This window comes from Notolabrus celidotus, chromosome 24 (genome assembly GCF_009762535.1).
Source record: "Notolabrus celidotus isolate fNotCel1 chromosome 24, fNotCel1.pri, whole genome shotgun sequence".
NCBI lineage: Eukaryota > Metazoa > Chordata > Actinopteri > Labriformes > Labridae > Notolabrus > Notolabrus celidotus.
The window spans coordinates 246,936-271,018 of record NC_048295.1 but is presented as its reverse complement, the minus strand read 5'-3'; the positions used below and the strand labels follow the sequence as shown (position 1 = coordinate 271,018).

Genomic DNA, 24,083 nt, shown 5'->3' with positions numbered 1-24,083 from the left:
TGATTCGGGGCCGGTCATTAAAGATGCAAAGTCAGCAGCAGACAGCGTTCTGCACTCGACGAAGGAAGCTTCTCTGTGCAGGTTCCTGGATGTTTAAATGTATAGTTTAAATCCCCTCAGTTTGCATTTTATTTTATATATTTTCAGTTTGAATTAAGAATGCAAAGATGATGAATCTCCTCCTGTGTTTGGAGAGTGATAACCTGAGGGTAGGAACAGATGTGGACAAACATAGGCGTAGAAGGTTACAGGAAACAAACTGCACCATAGATCCTTTGACCTCTTTTCACTCAGCTCAAAAGAATAAGGGAGGTTTGATTTGTTCAAAAGTCAGTCCCTTCAGATGTGAGGAGACAGCTGTTGTTTTGTTGCATTGTGAAACATTATTGCTCCTATATTAAGTGGTGGCTAAACCTCAGGGATCAGAATGTGATTTCAGAACCATTTCAGGGGAGACACTTGCAGCTTTGTCCTCGTGTTGCTCTGTAACAGGCGCTTTACGTTCGGGCAGATCGCCTCTGGTATCACTGTGTGTTTGTTTGCTCTCAGTTGGGCGTGACTTCACACATCTGCTGGTGCAAAAAGCGTAAGAACTGAGGTGTGGAGTGTGTGTGTGTGTGTGTGTGATGATGGACAGTTCAGTGACAGCAGCTAAAAGCATCCTCAGGTTGCTGGTGGCGTGCAGCACTTTGGTTTGTTAAACCTCTGAGGTCCTGTGATTCAGCTCAGGATGGCTTTAACCTGAAATCTTATACTTCAACACGTCGACTTAAACTTCTACATGTCATTCTCTTAACCTGTTACAGGGTGTTTGGGTGCAGCCTCATGTTTGATGTTACTTTAGCATGTTTTCAGTGAATGTCTTATCTAACCTTCCTGTAATGATGCTTGTTGGCTACTCTATGCTGCCTGAAGGATGGACTGGGGGGAAAGGGAAGAGCTGGGAGGACAGGTGAGAAGGTCAGCTGATGGCTGAGGTGTCGCAGCAGCTCGGGGAGGTCAGGCTCTGAGAAGACAGAAGACTTTAACACTGAAGCAGTCACAAAGAGAAGCAGAGGCGATTCAGTGTGATTGCACGGAGTTCCTTTATTTCCAGGATCCAAGAGCACATTGAAACACCGGCTAAAAGACAAACTGCATTTTAAAAAATGTTTCTTTACATACAGCCAGAACCTTCAGTGATAAAAGTAGCAAAATAAAATCTGTGTCCTAAAAAAAAAAGAATCACAACAAAACAGCTGACGGACAGTTTGGTTCAAATGTTTAACAGCAACTTTAACAAAAGGTCTGATAATGAAATGAAGGTATAAAACAGTCACTTTAAATGTTTTCTTGTGGACAAAGTGGATTTTAAGAAACTAAAATATCAGAAAAATACTTTAATGCAAAAGTGTTTCTTCACATACAGAACAATGGAGCAGCCTGTATCACCGTTATGGCACCGTTTTGTTTTGAGCTAAAGTGTCTTCAAACATGACGTAAAGATAAAACACAACTCTTGGGAACAATATTCAGACAACACACAGTCATAAAATGCTTTTTTCTACAAGACTACTTTCAGTGCTGGAGAAAGAGTTTGTAAGAGCAGTGATTGTAAAGTAGTGCTTGCAACAACACGGTTAAAAAAAACACGACTATACACACACAACCTTTTTGTTTTTAAAGCGCCTTGAAAAATGATTGTCTTGTTTTTTCTTCCACATGAGGTTTGATCCGATGATCATCTGTTTTATGTAAAAAGTCAGCTCACAAAATGAGGAAAACAAAAAAGAGGCAAATCTGTAAATGCATTTTATTCTACCGGGGTTGAGGAATCACCTTTAAGCACCTTTTTGTCGTGAGATAAAAGCTTCATGTTTCAAACGCCTTACAAGACATTCAACGATGGAGCGACTGCAGACACGTGTGTTCACATGTTTCTCGTTTGGTTTGTTAGTTGATGCTAAATGCTAAATGCTGTCCGGTCTGTCTCTCAGCCTCCTTTTAGTCTGCTGTGTCTGAAATATGAGGAATGCTGCGTTCATGTCAAACTAGAGTTAAACAGGAAGTTGTCACAGGTGGAGGGACAGCGTGCTTGAGCTGGAAGAAGTTCTCAGATCTTGAAGTAACTTAAGGAATAAACGCAAGATGTACTCAAAGTATTAAAGACGAGATGATTAGCAGAGGACCAAACACCTGAAGGATGTTTTTCTGTTGTAGACTTTAAAGCTTGTATCATTTTCTGCAGCATGGATTACAGTGTCCTGTTTATTACAGTTGATCTGACATGAACGCAGTCTGTTTTCAGGAGTCCAGCTTATGTATTGTTGTTGTTTAGCTTTTACAAGCTAAGGGGAAGTTCATCCAGAACAAAACGACGAAGATCCAGATGTCTGAACGACAGACGGATTAAAGTTTGACAATAAAACTGTGTTTGTGTTTTGTTCTGACTCCTACACGTCGCTGCTTTAAAAGAAACGCCTCTGCTCTGCATTCGAGCATTTCACAGTCTCGTCAGGTAAGTATCCACTGCAGAGGAAGGACAAACACTATCAGGACATGTATACAGGAGAGCTTGAATCTGTGGGGTCTGACTGGACTAACATGGTTTGGTGTCAGTCCCCACACCACAGTAAAAACGATTGAATCTTGTTTCCCGTACATTTCATATTCTCTCGATCATGGAATCAGTGATCACAGGAAACAAAACTTGAGAAATACTTCTACGCACTTCCTTTCGGCCTCCAGTCGTTATCTATTATTCATAATTAGGTCCTTAATGGATGACTGTGTGCATGTAAGTGCACTCAGTGTGTCCCAAACGACACGACTGCATGAGAAAGTGAGGGAGAGTCTCGACCTGCCCGAGGCTGACGAGACAAGGCATTAACGGGACATTTCACACCGTCTCCGGTCAGGAAACTAAAATGCTTTGTTATGTTTGATTTCAGTGTCGTCGACGTAACGAATCAGATCCTCTCTGATTCTGTCTGTATAAACATGTAAGTGCACAGCATCATGTAAACCTCAAACAGGCTAAAATGCAGCATTAGGATCAACAAGGTGACCAATAAATAAAAACCTCTGCTCTTCCTTCACGGTTTGAATCTCATCTGAACAATATTAAGAATGAAATGCTCTTTGTTGACACGGAAAGCACCAGGACACACGTCTACCAACCCTACAGGTCTCCTACATCTAAGTGACAAACAAACACGGAGGTTTAAATAATTTGTTGGTTTGTTCAGTCTGAATCTCGAGGCTGTTTGTAGAAATGTCTTCAGAGGAAATGCAGCCATGTTGAGCGGTTAGTTCACGTTACTTCCAACAGGAAGTGGAGGTTTGTGTTTTAGAATATAGCTTCACCTGTTTGAACCACTTAACTCCAAACCCTTTCTTTCAGTATAAACACAGACTATCCTTCAAAGCTTCTGTTTAAAGATAGTTACTCAAACTTCTCCCATCAGACTGTACGTCGATACAAACTGGTGTCAAGAAGTGTTTTCTGAAAATCTGTTTCCGTCACCTCTCCACAACATACAGCTCCACGTCTGAAGAGCTGCGTATCAGACGGTTACACTCACAGTATACTCATGTGTTGAATCATCGCAGACATGAGCAGGATGAACCGAATCTGAGCAGTCCAAAACTGAAACTATCTTTCTGTCATACCAACAGAGCTACGACCATCACAACAGAAACACGTAGATGAACCGGGCGGGAGCTGTTACTTGAGACGATGCAGATATAAAGAGAGCTTTGGTGTGAAGTAGCCAGCTTATCTTAATGTCACAGTGTCTTCTCCTCCTCCTCTTCTTCTCTTTAAGGACGTATGTACAGATCAGAAAGTGATGCGTTTTGGCTCCGTCTGTCGGCTTTAAGTGTGTGACATAAATAATGCTGTTTCTTGCAGTCGACCGTTCTAAGATGAAGCATGAGTGTGACGTCCGGCAGATAGTCAGTTCTGGTAATAAAAGATTATTTCCCCTTTTCGTATTGTATGATCTGTCCTCCCTCTGTACCTGCTCCTTTCTTCCTTCTCTAAAACGAAGCTCTCGTCCTTTCAGAGTAAAAATCCAGACTTCTGGGGGTCCTGCAAGGTGGGCAGTCCTTCTGGGCAGGAGACGGGGATGTTGCCAGGCACGACTTCGTTCCCATTGGGCATCAGACACGTCCGGATGTACGCTGCATTCGTGGCACTGAGGAGGCAACCGTTCTCCAACTGAAAAAGACACAAGAACAAAGCGGCTCCTGATTTAACACGTCTGTCTGATTCAGTTAAAGCACAATCAATACTTACTTTGTGTTTTGCACTATATATATCTTTTTATCGGGGTAATCTCTGCACTCCGTGTGTGTGTGTTGCTGTATCACACCGATGTAAAGACAGTGTGTTATTCTGTTCACAATGAACACATTCCCTAAACTCAAATTAGCGAGCCCTGCTTGTATTTGAGCTGAGAATAGTCTCTCTCTGTGCCTCCCCCTCCATCCTGCGTTCACAGCATTAGGTAATGATGACAGTCAAATTGTAGGTCAGCACTGCTCATGCTTGACTGGCTAGCCTGCCAGTATTTTTCTTTCAGCGACAGTCACTGACCCTGAAGAATAACAGTGGAGGCTGAATGGGGCGGGGATGAATGGATGCCTGCCGGGGTCGGCCATCTCTGAGCCCGTCCCGACCTTATTCTATTCATTATTGTGCTCTTTCTCACTGCTGCCTCTTTGCTGTTTTATTCCCCTTCTCTCATGTTTCAGTTTATCTCCTTTGTTGTTCTGCGAGTTTGTTTTTCACTCTAAACACCAGCGATGCTCTTCACGCTCCAAGAAGCAGAACACCGTGAAACAATTACACTGAAGAAGGATAAATGGAGTCTGAATCATTATGTCGAGTGTCACAGTGATACAGAGATTTATCCTCGTGCATGTTGAAGTGCTGGATGGCAGGCCAGCGCGTCAGAGGTGAGAGCCCCTGAGAAATGTCTGTTTTAAACTTTGGACTCATTACCTCGTTATGTTTTACAAAGGGGATCTCTCGGGTCCTACAGCAACGAGCTGCTTTGTGCTCTAATTAGAGTTTCCAGGATGACATTCCTCGGCCCTCGCTGCTCCACTATTACTGGAAAAGGTTTTCGTTGGACTTAAGAGACAGAGTTCTGTTTCCCTGAACATTTTATGGTCTTATTAACCCAACCAACATAACGTCTCTGAGATCTGAGGTCAAGCATCAAGATCACAAAAGCAGAAACACAGAGATTCTTGACTATAACGCCCGGTTATCTGCTCTCTTTAAGTTCTCTTTACTTTTAAGAATTAATGATAAGGGTACGTTTATTCTGAAGTTATTCCATGTACGTCTGATGAAATGTTACAGTGTGAAGCTTTCTTTCAGATTAGTAAAACCTGATTACTCCGACAAACTCTCACCAAAGAATAGATCTAGTGGACTCTATTCTCGGACTGCACTGCCCTGACCCGTCTCCCCCGTCTTATTTACATGGCATGTCTGGTCACATCATCACAGTTTACACTGAGCTCCATGCCAGCCCGCGGCCTCTGTGTGCTGACTTGGAAATAAAAGATCCATTTTCCTGACAGAGAAAGAGAACAGCTCAGGGTTTGAAGGATTGTGGATTCTTCAGCCCTCGGTTTGTTGACATTCTCCGATATTTGAGGGGCAACACAGACTTCAGGCCTCGTCAGTGGGCTGGGATCCTGAGTCTGGCTCCCAGACCAGACAGTTCGGAGGAGAGCTGGGAGCCTTGTTCATTTTGAGAGGGAAAAGAAACAAGACAGAAGGTTCTAGTCGGATTCATTTCCAGGATGAGGGAGGGGGAAGCATTCCTCACCTTTAAATGCACAGGCAGTATAAACCCTACAGTGTTATTTGGGGACGTCATACCTCATACATCATGCCCTCACCTCTTTGGTCTCTTACCTTGCTGTGGGCGGAATCCAGTGCGGTGCTGTTGAACACGCTGTAGGCTTCTATTGATGGCAGACCGTGCTGTGGCTGAGACAGACCCAGTAACTGCTCTAACTCCAGTGCAGAGCTCTGAGTGGGACACTGGGGCATACAAGATGGTGGACCCTGAGTGTCCTCCAGCATCTGCTGCTGGTGGGGGTGTTTCTGGTGATCCTGCAGCTCGTAGGGCTGCGTGTTGGTCACCTGGCAGTGACAGAAGCCTGGCGTGTTGACACCATTCAGCACAGCACCGCCTGTATGATGGGTGTTGGAGATGTTATAACCTGTGTAGCTGACTTCAACGTTTGGCAGAAAGGCTGTGTGTCCGTTTGGGATGTAGGATCCGTTAAGTCCGAGATGACTCTGGAGGCTGGGCAGCAGCAGACTCTGCTCATGAGACTGGAGCTGGACCGGGTGCTGGTCCTGCTGAAGCTGCCACTGTTGACTCAAGTGCAGCAGGTGTTTGTGTTCACCGTTAAGCTGACAGGCTTTGAGCACAGGATGTGGGTGATGATGAGCGTGGTTGTTTGTGTGAGGTTGGTTCTCTGTCATTGCCACCCAGTGGCCCTTGGGGATATCAGTTAAAGCTGTTCCTGGCTGAGTTTTAACCAGCTCCCCTGCACTGATGTGCTGCTGCATCTGCTGTGACAGCTGCGTGATGGGACTCTTGCAGCTGGATGAAGTTGGAGAAATGGCCGGTGTGAGGCCTGCCTGTGAATGCTGCGTGATGCTGTGGGCTGAGTCTGGGTCTCTGTCTCCTTGTTCCTCTCCGTTGGTCCCATTTTCCAGGGAGTCTTGGATGTAGGAGAGAATTTCGTTGTTGGTGAGAAGGTCATTGAGTGATGGGATGTGGTTGGGGTCCAGCTCCACCTGAATCATCCTCTCGTCCAGCAGCAAGAGCTCCAGGTCTTCAGCATTCAGGCCCAGATTCTCTAGAGCACTGAAGAGCTCACTGTTTGAACAGGGTTCCTCTCCGTCTAGAGACAGAGAGTCCAAAGTGGCAAGCAGTGGGTCAAAACTAGAGGATTTGATATGACTCCTCTCCATGTCTCTGTTTGACACGACGCCCCAGCTATCACCGTTCACTAGCCCGGCTAAAGCATCACCGTCCGCTGGCTGCTCAGTGAAGAAGCTGCTGCTGAAGGACATCTTAGGTTCTATCTGCGGCTGGCATACGTACACAGACTCATCCTGGCTCATCAGGGCTCCCAGTAGGGACTTGGGGTCCAGCTCATCAGAGGAGCTCTTGTCCAATTTGCCCTTCTTGGACTTGCTGCCTTTAGTTTTACCCTGGCTAGAGTCAGGGAAACCGTGCAGTGGATAACTGGTCTGGTAGAGCAGCGCCTCCCCGGTGGCGAAGGTGAAAGGAAGGTGCATCGATCTCTTCCTCAGGTGTTCCCCTCCCTCCTCATCCCTGTGGATACAAACATGAAAAGAAACCATTGAAGTATAAACAAGCTGAAGCTTAAGCAACAAGCTGGAATCATTGTGGACTTACACTAAAGGCCTCTGGGTGGCAATGATGTAGTCCGGCTTGCCGTTCTTGTAGACCAGCCTGGCGTTGGCCTGGACCCACTTCCATCGGTTGTCCTTGGTAAGCAGCCTGAAGACGGTGAGTCCACTCTCGCCCGTCTTTATCACTGGAATCACATCAGACAAGACGTTAGAGGCTCCGTGTCACTGCTGTTTACGCTCTGCACGCCCGCAGTGTGCACACACTCACACTGCATTTGCTCAGCCGGGCGTACTGCCGCTCAGATGGAGGCTGCATGCTGATGTTCACTTTGGCTACATGTTACAAGTCCTGTTTGCAGACTCTTAGCAGCCCAACACACACAATTACACTCTCTCACACACAGACACACACACACTGAGGGGCAGGTCATGTTTTTGTGCTGTCTGGTTTCTTAACAGGCCTCTCAGTCTCAGGTGCAAAGCAGTGGGACAGACTTCAGTTTGGACTAACATGAGACAAGAACAGCTGGGGTAAAGTTAGTGCATGTTTATCATTAACACCTTGGGAGCACTAAGTCCTTTAAAACATAAGACCTGTCTCTCTGTGTTTAGGGAAACACACCCCAGAGGCTGATCCACCATGATCTCAGTTCTACAATCAATAAAGTAAAACTGTGTACCACTCGCAGTCTGGATCCAGTCCAGATCAAAATGGACCCAAACATGAAGCATGATGGATACTGTTTGTTGTATGTGTTGTTCTATTTATTCTGCAGTAATTGATTTCTCATCAGGGTCACTCCCAGCCCGTTTGTTCACACTCACAGAGGGCAGAGGAGCTGCTGGGAGAGGATGACAGAGCTAAGAGTATCTGTGTGTTTGATAGTTACATAATCTCACATTTGTTTGTTGTTTAGTGAATCAGACGCTGACGGATCAGAGCGGCTGAACGACTTTTTATTCACTGAATGATTTTAAAGAAAGTGCAACATTTATTTTAGAGGATAAACTCGTCCAACCGGAGAAGACTCTCTGACCTGTACCGTTACTTTACTTCACTTTCAACCGAAACACTGACTAACAATAAGCAGAGGCTTTACTGCTATACAGAGCTGTGGCCTCATTTGTTTACTCATAATCTGAGGGATTACAGGGGTAAATGTCCGCAGGAGAAACAATCTCACATAGTCCCCTTTGTTTGAGTAAACAGGGCTGGGCCTATCTCAAAGTGCTTTTATTTATATCATCATAAACATTTCTGTAGAATGACATCATGTGTTTTTATTCTGTGGACTCTGCCGCTGTATGGAAACACGGCCTCCCATCCATCTGTGCATGCATTAGAGCGTGCGGAACATGTATGTATGTTTCCAAATATGTGTGCATGTGTTTCTGCTTCTGTATGCATGACTACATACTTATAGTATGTGTCTTTGTGTGTGTGTGCGTCTATGTGTGTGTGTGTGTCTGGTAGCAATGCGTTGAGGGCGCCATGGTTACGACTAACCGGGTCATCCGGTACACAAGCTAAGTAGGACACTTGACTCGCGCTCGGAGATTTCCTCCATCAACAGCAGACGCACACAGAGCGATTGTTTGCTTGTTTGATGCTTGTGTTACAAATGTTATGTTGAGCCTCACATGACAAGCCGGTCAAATCACACTTTACTCTGAACGTACGCTGAGGGTAGCGGGGTGGGAGGATGCAAGCACCATGTTTTATGGTACAATAAAAACCAAAACATAAGAAGGTTTTATTATCGTCAAGCCTTCACATATTTAACCTCTTTAATCTCTCTCTCTCTTTCAACATTTAAATCCAGCTGTTCTCTACGTTTGAACCACTAACCTTCGAGTCTCGGATGTGTCTCATTAACAACAAAGCAAACCGTGGTGTAAGCATAGAGACTGGTAACAGCTGGGACTTACTTCTGACATGATTTTCTGCGCAGTACAGCATGTCAGCAGCATGGATGAATTGGTAGCCTGAACCACGAACTCTCAGTTCCGCCTCCGTGTAGCCCAGAACGATTTTACCCCTGAAATGAAGAGAAGTAAAAACTAAACCTCACATAGCCATCTAAACAAATGAACAATGAAGTAAAGATGAAACATACTTTGCATCACAGGCCATGGGAGTGAAATCCAGCTTGTGTTTGGTCCTGAAGATCATATTCCTGGTCCTGATCTCCAGGATGGCCGGAGGCTGCAGGGGTGTGGCGATGGCAAACAGAGCAAGCTGAGGTGGGGAACTTCCCTCTTTGTCGCTCTGCTGACGGTTCTGACCGTGGAGGAACTTGAGTCGACCTTGGATATTCAGCGCCTGAGAGGAGAGGAGAGAACATACAGATCATATCAGAAGAAAGTACGCTGTGAATCTTTTCCTCCTCTGGGACTCGCTCATAAAGCTTCTGCAGCAGACAAGTGAGTACTTTTCTTTTCTCCCTGTCAAAAGGCATTAGTCTTATTTATCCTGCTGCGTAGTTCAGACAGTAATCACACTTCAGTAGACTGTAAACAGACTGGTCCACTCGTGTCTCTTACTGGAAAGCCTCCAGCTCCTCTCCCTCTGGTCACATGACTCACTGAATAATGTTTACAAACTGTGTTAATGTGACTGAGTCCTCCTGCAAGGAGCTCATTGATAAGTTGTGATGCTGCAGAGGTGGAGAAATATTCATACATGCAGTTTATTTAGTAAGTCTGACTCTAAATGCTTTCAGGGAGAGCATCTCCATGTCTGGACTGGAGAGGAAATGTTCTGCATCCTTTCTAGACTCCACCAGGGAGGATTTCACTACCTTGTAAAAACCTGAAAACACTTTCTCCTGTCTGCTGTCCTCCTCTCACCCCCTTTTCCACCTCGTGTGAGGACCCCCGCCTCCTCTGTTAGCTCTGGTTAATTGACCTTGGTGGGTTTAAGGGCCTGCAGTCATGATGTCAGGAATCTAGCCCTGAATAGCAGGAGGGATTACTAAAACAAAGCCATAGTGTCCAGTAGACAGAAGCAGAAACCTGGCTTACTGCTCACGCAAACACACTGGGAGGGAGCACAGGTCCAAAGCCCACCTCGAGTCCTGCAGGAGGGTCCTTAAGCAAAGGAAAGTGTCCTTATCTGCTATCAGGGTTCTGAGTGTTTAACTCTAAAACTTCATACCTCTGATGGGGTGAGGAAGTCCTGATTGTATAGCTCAAAATGTTTAGATGTTAAGCTTCATTTTCAGGGGCTTTGGGGAGGTCGAATGTCTTGCTTTGTCTGATGAATAACCACAAATCAAATGTAAGAAAATGAAAACACAAGTATCAGTTAAGGACTGAAGCTGGTAAATGTGGATTAAGGTACAATGGGGAAGGACCCTCTCGGGTGCCTTGCTCATGGGACCCTTCCCCAGTTTCCCAGCAGGTTTTAGGGATTTACGCTGCCACTGGACCTCAGCATGTTTTCCTCCTTATGCAGCTAATTGTCTTAGTGGAAAGAGCAGTGGTTGCTTCGGAGCTACCAACTCTGACTAAGCAAGTTTCCCCCTCTGCCCTCGTCTCCTCTAGGTGGTGGGAGGATTAAAGCCCTTTTCCCCACGACCCCAAGGCTCTCTTAAGACGGATTACAGGAGTAAATGGTGGCTTCTGATCCCTGAAGGACTCTGAGGTGGCACGCCATACTGCCAGCAGCACCAATGAGCCTAAAAACACTACAAATCTCAAATTATGAGTCATTTTATGAGCTAGTGTTTATAACTAAAACAGGATAATGAAAGCTCTCCTACTTGTTCAGTGTGATTAAATGAAGATAATCTTATGTATTGTCTCCTTTTCTTTCCTCTGATGTTTTGTGTGTGTATCCGGGGATGTGAGCTGCCCTTGTTGGGATAAATTAAGTTGCATTAAGTTTAAATTTCAGCTTTACCAGGAAACCAGAGGAGTTGTCCAACAGGCAGCGGAAGCGGCAGACGAAGCCTCTCTCCAGGAAGGACGAGTTCTCAGGCGGAAGCTGGTCGGGGTTGTAGCTCACCAGGCAGGTGGAGGTCGTCTTCGACTCGCCATCTGAGGACATTAAAACAGTTTCATCTTTTCTGATTCTGATTTCCATAAAGAGTGTGCGTGCAATCTCTTCTTTTCAAAACAAAATGTACAACTGATGTCACCTTGACTGTGATTTTGTGTGTTTGTGTGTGTCTCTCATCAACCACTGACCCTGACTTAATGCAACACGACAAGAGTGTGTGTATTTGTTTGAACGTTATAAGTGTGTGTGTGTGTGTACTGTAACATTTAGAGCACATCTCAGGAGGCTCCAGTTAAAGGTCACCTCTTCTCGCCCCTTCTCTGACCTGGGGTTGGATTCAGGGAGGACAGAAAACTGTGGACGAGGTTTTAATCTTATGTCTGTCATCATGAACGTATCGAGGCTGATGGTGAGGTATGTTTCATGTATTTTCGTCTCAGCTCATGTCATTGCAGCTGTGTTGGGTCTACAGCTGAAATATACAGGGTGGTCTTCAGCTGACAGACCTGTTGAGGGATCTGTAGGTGGTTCCGGGCCAGCAGGGGGGTTGAGGGCCCAGTGCAGGTTACTCCTGAACTCCTGCTGGTCTTCAGTGTGGATCAGCTCAAACACACTCTGGTGCATCACATCAGTCTGAAAGGAAAACACAGAAGCAGTCTTCATAAATAAACATTATGGTAAATCAAGATGAATTCAGAAAAGTAAACAAATAAAATCAAAGCAGTGGAGAGCTCGAACATGAGACTACATTAGTCAGGTAGATGCTCTATCAGCAGGTACCCTGAGGGCTACATTTGATTTGGTTTTCCTTGAAGTGGAGCCAAAAGAAATCAAGTGCCGCCGATCGTTTGATTCAAATAGTTGAAACGAAGCCAAAGACCTGCTGTGACCCTGATATCTGAGGTCCAGACCCAGCATGACCTGGCTTAGGACCAGCATGGAGCCAGCCTCCCTGCTCGGGTCAAACCCAGGTCACCAAAAAGGAAGGCTGTTATGCATACGTTTACGTGGAATACTGCAGCCTAGTTTTTAACTTTAAGAGGAATGGTTGTGTTGAGCAGGAAGGAGAAGAGTGAGCCGCTCAGCTTGACACAAGGTGGTATGTCCTGGTTCTCTTTCCATACTTGTTCTTCAGTGGAGTCCTGTTTTAAAGGTGTTACAAAAGCTGTTGACACCCGAGGTTTTCACCTGGTGTGTCCAAACACTCCTTGTGAGCAGTGACGGCACCTTCACCACAGATTTGGATGTGTTTGCTAAATCAGCTGTGATGAGCATCAGGTCGAGGGAGAAAGCAGGGTGAGAGGTGATGTTTGCACTCTGTGTGAGTATGAAAGGATGGCAAAAATAAGTGCGTCTGATATTTCGATGGGATCTCTGTGTTTGTGTGAGTTTAGACAAGATGAGAACGGAGAAAATCTGTACGTGCATTTGTTAAGAATCTGCCGGTGGGATGATATAAATGCATGTACAGAGGGTGTTACCTGATGGAAGCCGAGGTAATCCTGGATGGTGTGAGAGCAGAAGAAGATGATTCCCTCGGCTGTCACCACCAGGACGAAGCCGTTCAGGGCCTGTAGAGAGGGAATGTACAGTTTATGATGTGTGTGTTGAAAAGGAGGGAACCAACACTTCATCAGCAACTTTAAAATCTGTTTTGGGGTTTCTTACTCCCCAATCAGGTCGTACTTTCCAGAAGAAATCATTAGATTTAGTATCTCAGTATTATCTTGTGAGAAGAAGGAAAACAAGAGGAGGACTTGGGTTTAAAAAAAGGTTAAAAGACAAAAAAAATCAGGGGATGAAACATCTGCCTCAGGGTAGGAAGAGAGGAAGAAGAGAAGTGCAGGAAGGAGTGGACGTCAGTTCAAAGAGGAGGTGAAGCAGGAGGAGGAAGGAGAAGGAGGTCACTACTGCATGACTAACACTTCCATCATGGCGTCTCCTGCAGCCTCGGGGCTCTGTGAGGAGGTGATGACACTGTGTCCCAACACTGCAAAGAGCCACAACAGCATCCTGCCAGCATCCACCCACACCTCCCTGATGAAGATGAGTTTCAGAGGTACACACACTTTATCCATACAGACGTGCGTTAATATACCCCTCGTCCCTGGGCTGGGGAAGGTTTTCTAAGAGTCATGACGACGGGTCAAAACTTTACATTTCTTTTTTTGAAACCTCTTTCAAAGTCCATTACACGATGTCAAAAATGCATAACCACCAGCCTTAAAACAAGACAGCTTCTCGGGCTGCTGAATAATTCACACTCAGGAGGAGAGAGCAACGATAGCGGCAATATGTGGCTAGAAAGAAGAAAGTCTCATTCCTGTGACTCGTCCTCTGGTGTGCTGTTTGTGTCTGGGTTGATTACACCTTCCTGAAGCGAGATAAGAAACAAACATACAAGTGTTTGTGTTGCTCTGCTCGCCGGGCATCTTAATGAGCTACCACCGCTATAGGATGTGAACTTAACCACTTTAAATGAGTGGTTTGTAGACGATTTATTTAAAGTCTCAAATCCAGCATTTTGGATCTTTGTAGTTTCACTCTGACAGGAAAGGTTTTGTCATGGACCTGACAGCTGGACCAGATTTGTTTGGGTCTTGTTGCTGCTTCACGTTAATGTCACGAGCCATCCTTTGAGCCGGAAGACAAAGACATTAAGTGATGTTACATATCAACAACTCATAATCATAACTGGATTAATACATAAAGAATAAAATGATTCTTGATATTGAACACTGAATCCATTATTTATCCAGCTTTAAATTCAAGATTTAAGCCTTTCAAATGCCCCTAAAGCTGCAGCCTGCAGTATGTGACCACGCCCAACACTTGGTAACACACACATGTATCTGACACACACATGAACACACACACCGCACACAGTGGAGCGGCATACAGGCACTGTGTATAAATATTTACTGTAGTGTTCATCTGTCTGCAGAAAACACATCCCTCTCTCTCTCTTTCTCTCTCTCATGTTCAGTCAACCTCACACTCTCATGAGACAGAGGGAGAGTGTGTGTGTGTGTATGTGTGTGTGCAGTCATGTTTGTTGTCTCTGTCAGATGACAACCCAATGATAGCAAACACTGCGAGGACATACAGGAAACCTCTCTGTGTCTCTGTTTCTGAAAGAAAACGCTTTTCTAACAGACTTGGATCAGCTGCTCGCTCCTTCCTCTCACTGGGTTCTCAGAGACTCTGGTTCAGGTCCGACCCTGCAGACGATAGAATCGAGTGTATTCCACATTTGACCTGAGTGTCCTCTTTGTTCCAGCTCCTACAAAAGCACACACACATCACACGGCGTATCGAGCGATAGGAGCGGCTTTTGTATGTGTGTGTTTTACTGTGAAACATCCAAGAAGATTTTAAATGCTTTTACTAGATTTGCCAACACACACACACACATCCCCTTCATCCAAACCCCCTCACTTCAATAATGGATGCATTCACCGGCTCTGTATAATTCATGGTCCGATGTCTGTAATGGAAGAGAGCAGCTGAAGGCAGGAAGCTGTTGCCCTCCACGCCGACACATCCTTGATTCTTCACGGCTGCAGTGACCCGTTTACTCCTCCGGGGTCAATATGTGTATCAATTAATCGATTGAAGCCACAGCAACATGACTGTACTTATGTCTGTCTTGTCTTCAACCACAGCTGGGATCTTTGCCTCTGTGCGTCTGAGTGGTTTCAGGGCGGATGACTCCTCAGAGGGTCGTTTGAGATAACAAAAATTAAATCACAGAACCAGGCTTCTTTCTATCTCACCTCTTACTCACAGACATGAGTGCTTAGCCTTTTCTCCTCGTGGTCCCCACAACCCTCAACTCCCTTCTCCTCCCCTGAGCCGCCTCCTCTTCTCTCTCAGTGAGGGAATGCTGATCCAGAACGCCTGCAATGACACGCCCCACCCTTACTCTCACCCCCTGGGTTTCTAGCAGCTATAGCAAATCACAACTCCATCCATCAACGCCTGTGCACATGCTCGTTGGAGGATAATTCAGCAGCACTTAATCCACAATAACAACCCTCTGATTCAGTTCTAAAAGAAGAGACTGTTACAAAGGTTTAAAGTCTTCCCACGTCCATAAAACATGTCCTCCTCACTTCTCCAGCAGCGGCCTCGTTTAAGGTTCAGCAGAAAACAGACGTTGTCAGTGAAACTAAACAGAGTTTGACAGAAACATGGTGGCTTGTTGCTCACCAACCTGCAGCAGCAGTTCCCCCTCAGGTACGCGACCGTCCACGGATCCTGGCGTTCTGCTGTCATCACTGTGATCGCTGCTCTTGTTGATGCCGTTGGACAGCTGGTTCTTCAGAGTCACTGCAGAGAGAGAAAGAGAGGGGACGAGTTAGCGACTGTGACATTTATCAAGAAGAAGTCAAAGCTGTTGGTTGAGCATAAATACAGTTTGCAGACGTCTTTGCGGCAGTTTGTAGCTCTAACACTGGAATCTGTCATCGTGATTCAGAGCTACGACTACTTATTCACTGATTTCTGTTCCCACATTTTAAGAAGGTAGATAGTTGTGCAAAAGAGAACCACTAGACACGAGGTAAATGGTGTTAGCTTATTTTGGGTCGAAGGATTTCATCATGGAGCATCGTTTCTGACTTGCGTGAATCACAGACTGAGAGAAGGAGACACCTCAGGGAGTAACACTTTTACAGACAGAGAGCAGAGAGATGGAGAGAGTAACACCTTAAAAGATGGAGAGAAGATGTGGAATTAACAGAACTGGATGGATGTTAATCATGTTTTCTGTTCCACTTGATAAGCCTCCAAAAAAAGTGATGAAAACAGCCCCGATCAAAGTTTATTGACGGTTATTGTGACTCTAAAGTTTCCTGTACGCTCAGGCAGACAAAACATCCCAGAGGGGCTTCTTTGTGACCTATGACCTGGAGACAAAAACATGGAGGCCAGCACCGTGCCTTTGACCCAGCGCATGAAGTCTGAGTGAGAGGTCCAGAGGAAACAAAGAGCTCTTCTGAAGCAGCATCAGAGACATTAATGGAAGAGGAAGTCTCTGAGTGCTGCAGACAATACAGAGAGCGAAAGGTCGACTGGCACAAACGGCTCCTTCTGATCGCGACCCAAATTCCATACAGGGATCAATAAAGCTCCATCGTATCTCTTTATTAACATTAATGGAGTCTTTGTGTGCATCTGCCTCACAGCTAATGGCATGAGACAAAAAGTGCCCATGATCCATGACATGAATTCAGCACAGAGTCAGAGTTTATGTCAGAAAAACATTAACTTGATAAGTTATTTTCTATCTCAAATAAGCCGATAGCTCTCTGATGAAAACTTGCTTTGTTTTCTCCACCACGAGTAAGAGTACTTTCTTGTTTTAAATGTCTGCTAGTTTAACTCATTTGTGAATATCAGTATCATGCATGTTACACAAAAGACTGTTATGTTGTTTGTGACCTTAACTCTCTTCTTATCAAAATAAATCCTCACTGAACTGCACTGTTGCTGACGGAGTTCAGTGTAGTGGAAGCTCACAGGCCGAGGGAGGGAGCAGGAAAAGCATGTCGACTATCAATAATTAAAAGCTTGGAGGGGTGGAGGGGGTATTTTGCGCCCTGACGTCATGAACAGGAGCCGCCGGCAAGAAAAAACACCCTGAGGCGACCTGGAGGAGGAGGAGGAGGGGAGGGGACATCTGTTGGCACATCGGAGGACGATGAGGACACCAACAGCAGATAAAAACATCACAACAGACGCTCTGAGTCACTTCACAAACGCAGAAACATAAACAAAAAGGAGGCGCTATACATCTGCCTGGGCGTGTTCACAGCTGGGAGGAGAAGAAGAAGGGGATTTTAAAGGAATAAGCACTGAGACATGTCTAAGGTAAATGCATAAAGTCCTGCATGTAAGCGGGGAGGGAAGAAGAACTCCCAGAAGAAGCCAAAAACGTTCTGCAACAACTTCCCTGCAAACAAAAGTGTCAGAGGAGAACATGTTTAATGTACAAATGCTTAGTTTGCAGAAGTGACGGAGTAAAAGATGTATTAAGAGTCAGAACTGTTCACAGACTCTTTGCATACTCAGAACATCCAAAACCATATTTCAACTTCTGGAAAATTCTGAACCACACACCAAAACCTGCAGCAGCTCCAGATGAACACGTCTCTAATGTGGTGCAGTGTGCTCTGTTGGGACAACAACGCAAACAATGACCCGTCTAATCCAGCATCTCATCCCCCAACACCAGCAACACCATCACCACCATCACCACTGCCCCACAAGATCTGAGACTGAATAAATGTTTTAAAGGCTCAACCTTTGCAACAGAAGCCGTGCTACAGAGGGCAGAGCGTCTCCCAAAAGACAACATCAACAACAACAGAGGGGATGAGCTGCAAACACAGAGTGTCAGGGGGTGATGGGCTTTAAAATTAATATTCATGAAGGACCTAAATCATTTATTCTATTATTTTTAAGTAATTATCTTCTTTCGCTGTATCTTAAAATATTGTTTTAATGCAAGAGATTATTTTAACTTCGCTCTATTCTTGTGAGGGATCCCCGTGTGACAGAGGTGGAAATAATAAAAAACACAGAGCGGTCCGTTACATAAGTTCGCTTTAATCTGCTCTGAGCACTTGGCAGATGGCTGCACATGAAGACAGATGTAGACTAACACACACACACACACACCAACACACACACTGGAAATATACCAGTATGACCACCACACAGCACTCCAGACCTTCAGAGGGCCTAAATGTTGACAATAACAAACACTCATACTGTCACTACGGTGGATTCACTCCCTGAATTGAGTTTATATTTCAGATAAAGTCAGTCTGGTGCATCAGAGGAGTAAATGTGATACCAACTGATGTGGATCAGTTTTTCATACGGAGCAGAAGTCCAGACTTCTTCTCCTGCGTTAGCTGCAACATGAGGTGGAAGAACATCTGACAGAGGGAGAAACAACATTCAGAAAGTTAAAGGAGACAATAATTCACTTAGTGTGTTAGAAATTAACGGGCATCTCCTTTACCGATTAGCCTGAATCTGACTGAAATGAAAACAGAGTTAGGGAGCTAGTCTGTCAGTGTGCAACTTCATTCTTCCACATGCTTATGTCCCTTAAGACATAAACTCCCTGTGAGGAACATACATGAGAGAAAACCCCAAAAAACAGGTTTCTCTGAGGTTACAGAAGTCAAAAGTTGAAAAGTGGGCTCCCACCTCCCCCCCGTCTTTCTTCAAACAGTCTGTAAAGCGGTTGTGAGTGGATTATCCCGCCGTGTTTTTATTCTCAGAGGCTTTCATCTCCTCCTCCCACCTCCTCTCTCTCTCTCTCTCTCTCTCTCTCTCTCTCTCTCTCTCTCTCTCTCTCTCTCTCTCTCTCTCTCTCGCTGTAAAGCAGCAGTCGCTTCAGACCTACATTACTGCATGGCTAAGGCTTTGGGACAGGGGTCGACTTATGGCCACAGGCAAGAGGACCTGACCTACAATACGTTAAGGTTGCATCAAGACACTGGGATGAGAGGGGGTCGAGCATGGTTCATGCTCTTTGACACAGATGGGTCTGCTCGTCTGTTTTTGCTGGGTCAGCGTGTGACACAAAGCTCTGATGTGGTTTAATCAGAGGTTAACGTGTTGGATGGTTTAAGACTTAGGCTACAGATTGAGGGAGCAAAGGCTGAAATGATCAGATCGAGTGTTTGGTGATGCATTTCCTGGTTTTGATGCTCATATTTGTACTGCAGCAGAAACACTTCAGCGAGGATGTTTGTTGTTGTTGGACGGCAAACAATCTGCTGTCTTTGATAGCAAGTCTGGGAACACATTCAAGTCTGCGTCTCACACACACACACACACACACACACACAAATCTACATCCCCAAATCCATCTGCTGCCCCTCTAAGCCTGCTAACTCCTTGACAAAGCCAATCCACTGCACTTTAGCACTTCTTAAACCAAGCCCAAATCACAGACAGTCATGACCCAACTTCCCCACCCACAAACACACACACACACACACACACACACACACACACACACACACACACACACACACACTCACACACACACCTCACCTAAACCACCATCTACATACGAGGGAAACAAGGCTAACTGATGCTCTGCTGTCTACCTGCGTTAGCCTTCTCTTTCCTGTCATCTTTTTAAAGATCTGTTTCTGCCTTTAAATTTTATTTTCACACCTGATTTCTTTCACAGTCTCGCGCTCTGTTTTGGCCTCCAGAAACTCCCTCTGACCTTCTCCCTCTTTTTTACTTGAAACCTTCCACCCCGGTCTGTTTCTGCCTCTGTGTCCGCAGGTTCTGTGTGAGGTGTGAAAAAGCTATTTCAGAGCTCCAGCAGGCGGGGAGAGAGGGAAAGGAGGTACAGAGGAAGCTGTTTTGGGACTACAGACGGACATGTCCCAGCGTTACTTACCTTCTCTGGTTCTTAAAAATGTGCCTGCGTCATCCTTCCTACACAAGGGGTGATACCACCTAATGCAATACCTTTTATCAAAGTGTCATCTCCAACCTGCCTCCAGCCGTGTGTTATATGTCATATCAGTGATGTGTTTCATACCTGAGAAGAAGCTCTTGGTGCGGAGGAAGCTGACACTGAGCCTCAGGATGGAAAGCTTGTCCAGGCTTGAGATGACATCTTCAGGGAAGGGCAGAAGGCTGGCGAGCCGGTCCAGCTCTGAGTTCAGACGGTCCCGGTGGCGTTTGGACGGGTTAGACTTGGCACCTTCAGCTGGGGCTGGTTTAAGCCTGAAGGTAGAGGTGTAGGGATGAGTATGAGTCTTTAAGGTCCCTCAGAAGCATTGGGATTTGGTCTGTTCTTCTCATATTGAAACATCTCACATCTAAATCACTCTGTGCATGCTTTTCATACTGTGTATACTCATAAAAACCTGCTGCAATTTTACCCATGCCACAACTTATCTTACGATCAAATTATAAGATATAAGTGTAGGAGTGTATACAGTGTATATACCTCTTAAATGTAGTATATTTTATTTTATACTCACCTTATCATTATAACTATTAATATCATTATTATTTTATTTATCTATTTTTCATAGTGTTTATTTTTTTAAACGTGCTGTATTCTCCTGTCCTTATATTTACCATATCATTTTATATTCACCATAATTGTTATTATTATTATTGTATGTTAATGTATTTTATTCACCTTATCATTATTAACATTATTATTATTTTGTTAATTTATTTTATTCACCTTATCATTATTACTATTGTTATTATTTAAGCACATATATACATTGTTTTGGGGATCAATAAAGTATATCTATCTATCTATCTATCTATCTATCTATCTATCTATCTATCTATCTATCTATCTATCTATCTATCTATCTAATAAGGTAGACACATTTCACATGCAAAACTTACATTATAAGTACAAAAATGTTACTTTTAACAGTTATTTCTATATCGTAAATACAGATTTTTTTTATTTTATTGGTGCAGATTTTCATTCAAATTGTGTGTATTTTATTTGTTCTGTTATTCAACATTAATAAGAGTTTATTAGCTGCAAATATTGACTTAAATTAAGAACATTAGGAAGTCTGCATGTAAATGATCACAGATGAGTACCCTGTCCCCTCTCCGGACCCTGGACACACCCCTGCTTAATGAAGCATCTCTCTAACCTCTGTAATAAGTTAATAAATCACATTTATCCATAACTCACCCCTTCTGTGCTGGTTTTCTTCTCTTACGTCCCGCATACATGTTGTTATTCACAGTGAATGTGGAAGAGATCCATAAACTAGACTCAGCTCCGGATAGTGGACTCCAGTGGAAGCAGCAGTCCTTCTCTCAGGGATCAGCAGCATGTGATTCATTAACTGTCACAGAGGACACTGATTCAACGTTTCATACAAAACAACGACGATCTGGTTATAAAGAGCTTCACCAGGAGAATTAAAGAAGATAAACAGAGTCTAAATACATGATGTTAGTGAGTTAACTGGTGATCTGAGAGGCGAGGTGAAGCTCTGTGTAGCAGAGTGTCCGGTCCATGATCTGAGATACAGCGACGATTAAAAGCACCAGATTTAAACTCACATCCTCAGAATGAAGCCAATGCAAAGACAGAAGCGTCCAAAAGTTAGATCTCCCTCCGTCTTCTCCTCCTTTCCTCCTCTTCTCTGCTCCCCTTACCTCTTCTCTCCTCCTCGGTCTCTCTCACTGCTCCTGAACGAGCAAAACAAGCAGGATGCGCGCGCATCCCGGGCACTGATTTCACATCGAGCTCGCGCTGGGGGTTAAAGGTCGTAAGGGGAATTCATCGTCTGTATTTCGGTATTAATATCCTTATACATATTATTACATTAAATAAACGGTTTAAATGGTTTTATAAAAAATATAACATCATTTCTTAGCTTTAAAAAAAATAATTTGACATTCCTCTTATTATATATATATAAAAGTATTATTATTATGTTAAAATCATGAACGTGACGTCGCTATGCTAGGTTTTTACTTCAGTTATCCTCTCAATGTTGCTAAAATATATATAAATATATTTATAAAAAATAATTTAAGACTGTATAAATAAACTTATATTCGAGGAACAAGCTAATTCCGGTCTATACCATAGACTATCAAATATGGACGTAGTATCCGTGACGTCACCCATCATCTATACACTGTACACCTGAGCCTGCGCCTGCACGAGCGCATCAAAGGAGGAGGCGGCGAGGTTTCCCGGGCAAAGCTGTCACTTCGAGCTCGCGCTGGGGGAGAAACGTCGAAAGGAGGATTCGTCGTCTGTATTTCGGTGAGTAAATTAAGTCCTTATCCATGTTATTACATTAAATAAACGGTTTAAATGTTTTTTGTACGAAATATAACATAATTTATTCGCTTTAAAACAAATGTATTCAACTTTCCTCTTATTATATATATGAAAAAGTTGTATTATTATGGTAAAATCATGGACGCGACTTCATTATGCTAGTCTTTTACTTCAGTTATCCTCTCAATGTTGCTAAAATACCAAATATTTATGAAAATAATTGAAAACTGTATAAATAAACTTATATTCGAGGAACAAGCTAACATATTCTGGTGTTCTCCCTTTAACACGGTGTTTAGGTGGAAAGGGAGACCGTGTTAATGAGCGACGAGGTTTCCCGGGCAAAGCTTTCACTTCGAGCTCCCGCTGGGGCAGAAACGTCGAAAGGAGGATTCGTCGTCTGTATTTCGGTGAGTAAATTAAGTCCTTATTCATATTATTACATTAAATAAATGGTTTAAATGTTTTTTGCATGAAATATAACATAATTTATTCGCTTTAAAACAAATGTATTCAACTTTCCTCTTATTATATATATGAAAAAGTTGTATTATTATGGTAAAATCATGAACGTGACGTCGTTATGCTAGTTTTTTACTTCAGTTATCCTCTCAATGTTGCTAAAATACCAAATATTTATAAAAAATAATTACAGTCTTTATAAATAAACTTATATTCGAGGAACAAGCTAACATATTCTGGTCTTCTCCCTTTAACACGGTGTTTAGGTGGAAAGGGAGACCGTGTTAACGAGCGACTTTCAGCCAAATACACCTGTGGCAGCAGGAGGCAGCGCAAGCTTCCCGGGCACTGATTTCACATCGAGTACCGATGGAGGTTAAAGGTTGTAAGGTAAGTCAACGCCTTCATTTCGGTGAGTAAATGAAGTCCTTAAACATATTATTACATTAAATAAACGGTTTAAATGTTTTTGTATAAAATATCACATCACATTATTCTGCTTTGTGATACCTTATAATGCCTTATTGTGCCTTATTGTGCCTTATAATGTCTTATCTTGCCTTATTGTGCCTTATTGTGCCTTATAATGTCTTATTGTGCCTTATAATACCTTATCTTGCCTTATTGTGCCTTATAATGTCTTATTGTGCCTTATAATACCTTATCTTGCCTTATTGTGCCTTATAATGTCTTATCTTGTCTTATTGTGCCTTATCTTGCCTTATAATACCTTATCTTGTCTTATTGTGCCTTATAATACCTTATCTTGCCTTATTGTGCCTTATAATGTCTTATCTTGTCTTATTGTGCCTTATCTAGCCTTATAATACCTTATCTTGTCTTATTGTGCCTTATTGTGCCTTATAATGTCTTATCTTGACTTATTGTGCCTTATTGTGCCTTATAATACCTAATCTTGTCTTATTGTGCCTTATTGTGCCTTATAATACCTTATCTTGATTTATTGTGCCTTATTGTGCCTTATAATACCTTATCTTGACTTATTGTGCCTTATAATACCTTATCTTGTCTTATTGTGCCTTATTGTGCCTTATAATACCTTATCTTGTCTTATTGTACCTTATAACACCTAATCTTGTCTTATTGTGCCTTATTGTGCCTTATAATACCTTATCTTGTCTTATTGTACCTTATAATACCTTATCTTGTCTTATTGTGCCTTATTGTGCCTTATAATGCCTTATTGTGCCTTATAATGCCTTATTGTGCCTTATTTTGCCTTATAGTGCCTTATGATGCCTCACTGCCGCAACCCGGATCAACCATCTGGAACACTTGTTGGACCTAGAGACAGAGTCAACTCCTCTTCCCCCTCTGCCGCATCAGGGATTGACAGGGACGAGGAAGTGACATCCTTCGGGGAGACC

General features: G+C 43.8%; 1 protein-coding gene and 1 long non-coding RNA gene across 2 annotated transcripts; one reads left to right on the top strand and one right to left on the bottom strand.

The window, feature by feature from the left end:
- Positions 1–1,066: 1,066 nt before the first annotated feature.
- Positions 1,067–21,661, bottom strand: ahr1b (aryl hydrocarbon receptor 1b). Its single transcript, XM_034678144.1, has 12 exons — positions 21,501–21,661; positions 21,124–21,280; positions 19,987–20,174; positions 15,619–15,734; positions 12,884–12,973; positions 11,909–12,035; positions 11,304–11,440; positions 9,517–9,722; positions 9,329–9,438; positions 7,443–7,584; positions 5,918–7,358; positions 1,067–4,201 (listed from the first exon to the last, which is right to left on the bottom strand). Exons 2-12 carry the CDS (start codon positions 21,162–21,164, stop codon positions 4,043–4,045), a joined length of 2,757 nt encoding a protein of 918 aa, XP_034534035.1. The 5' UTR covers positions 21,165–21,280; positions 21,501–21,661; the 3' UTR covers positions 1,067–4,042.
- A 394-nt stretch (positions 21,662–22,055) lies between these two features.
- Positions 22,056–23,237, top strand: LOC117808419. The gene is made up of 3 exons (XR_004630298.1): positions 22,056–22,215; positions 22,533–22,643; positions 22,962–23,237. It is a non-coding gene; the product is annotated as an uncharacterized LOC117808419 (long non-coding RNA).
- The last annotated feature ends 846 nt before the right edge of the window (positions 23,238–24,083 follow it).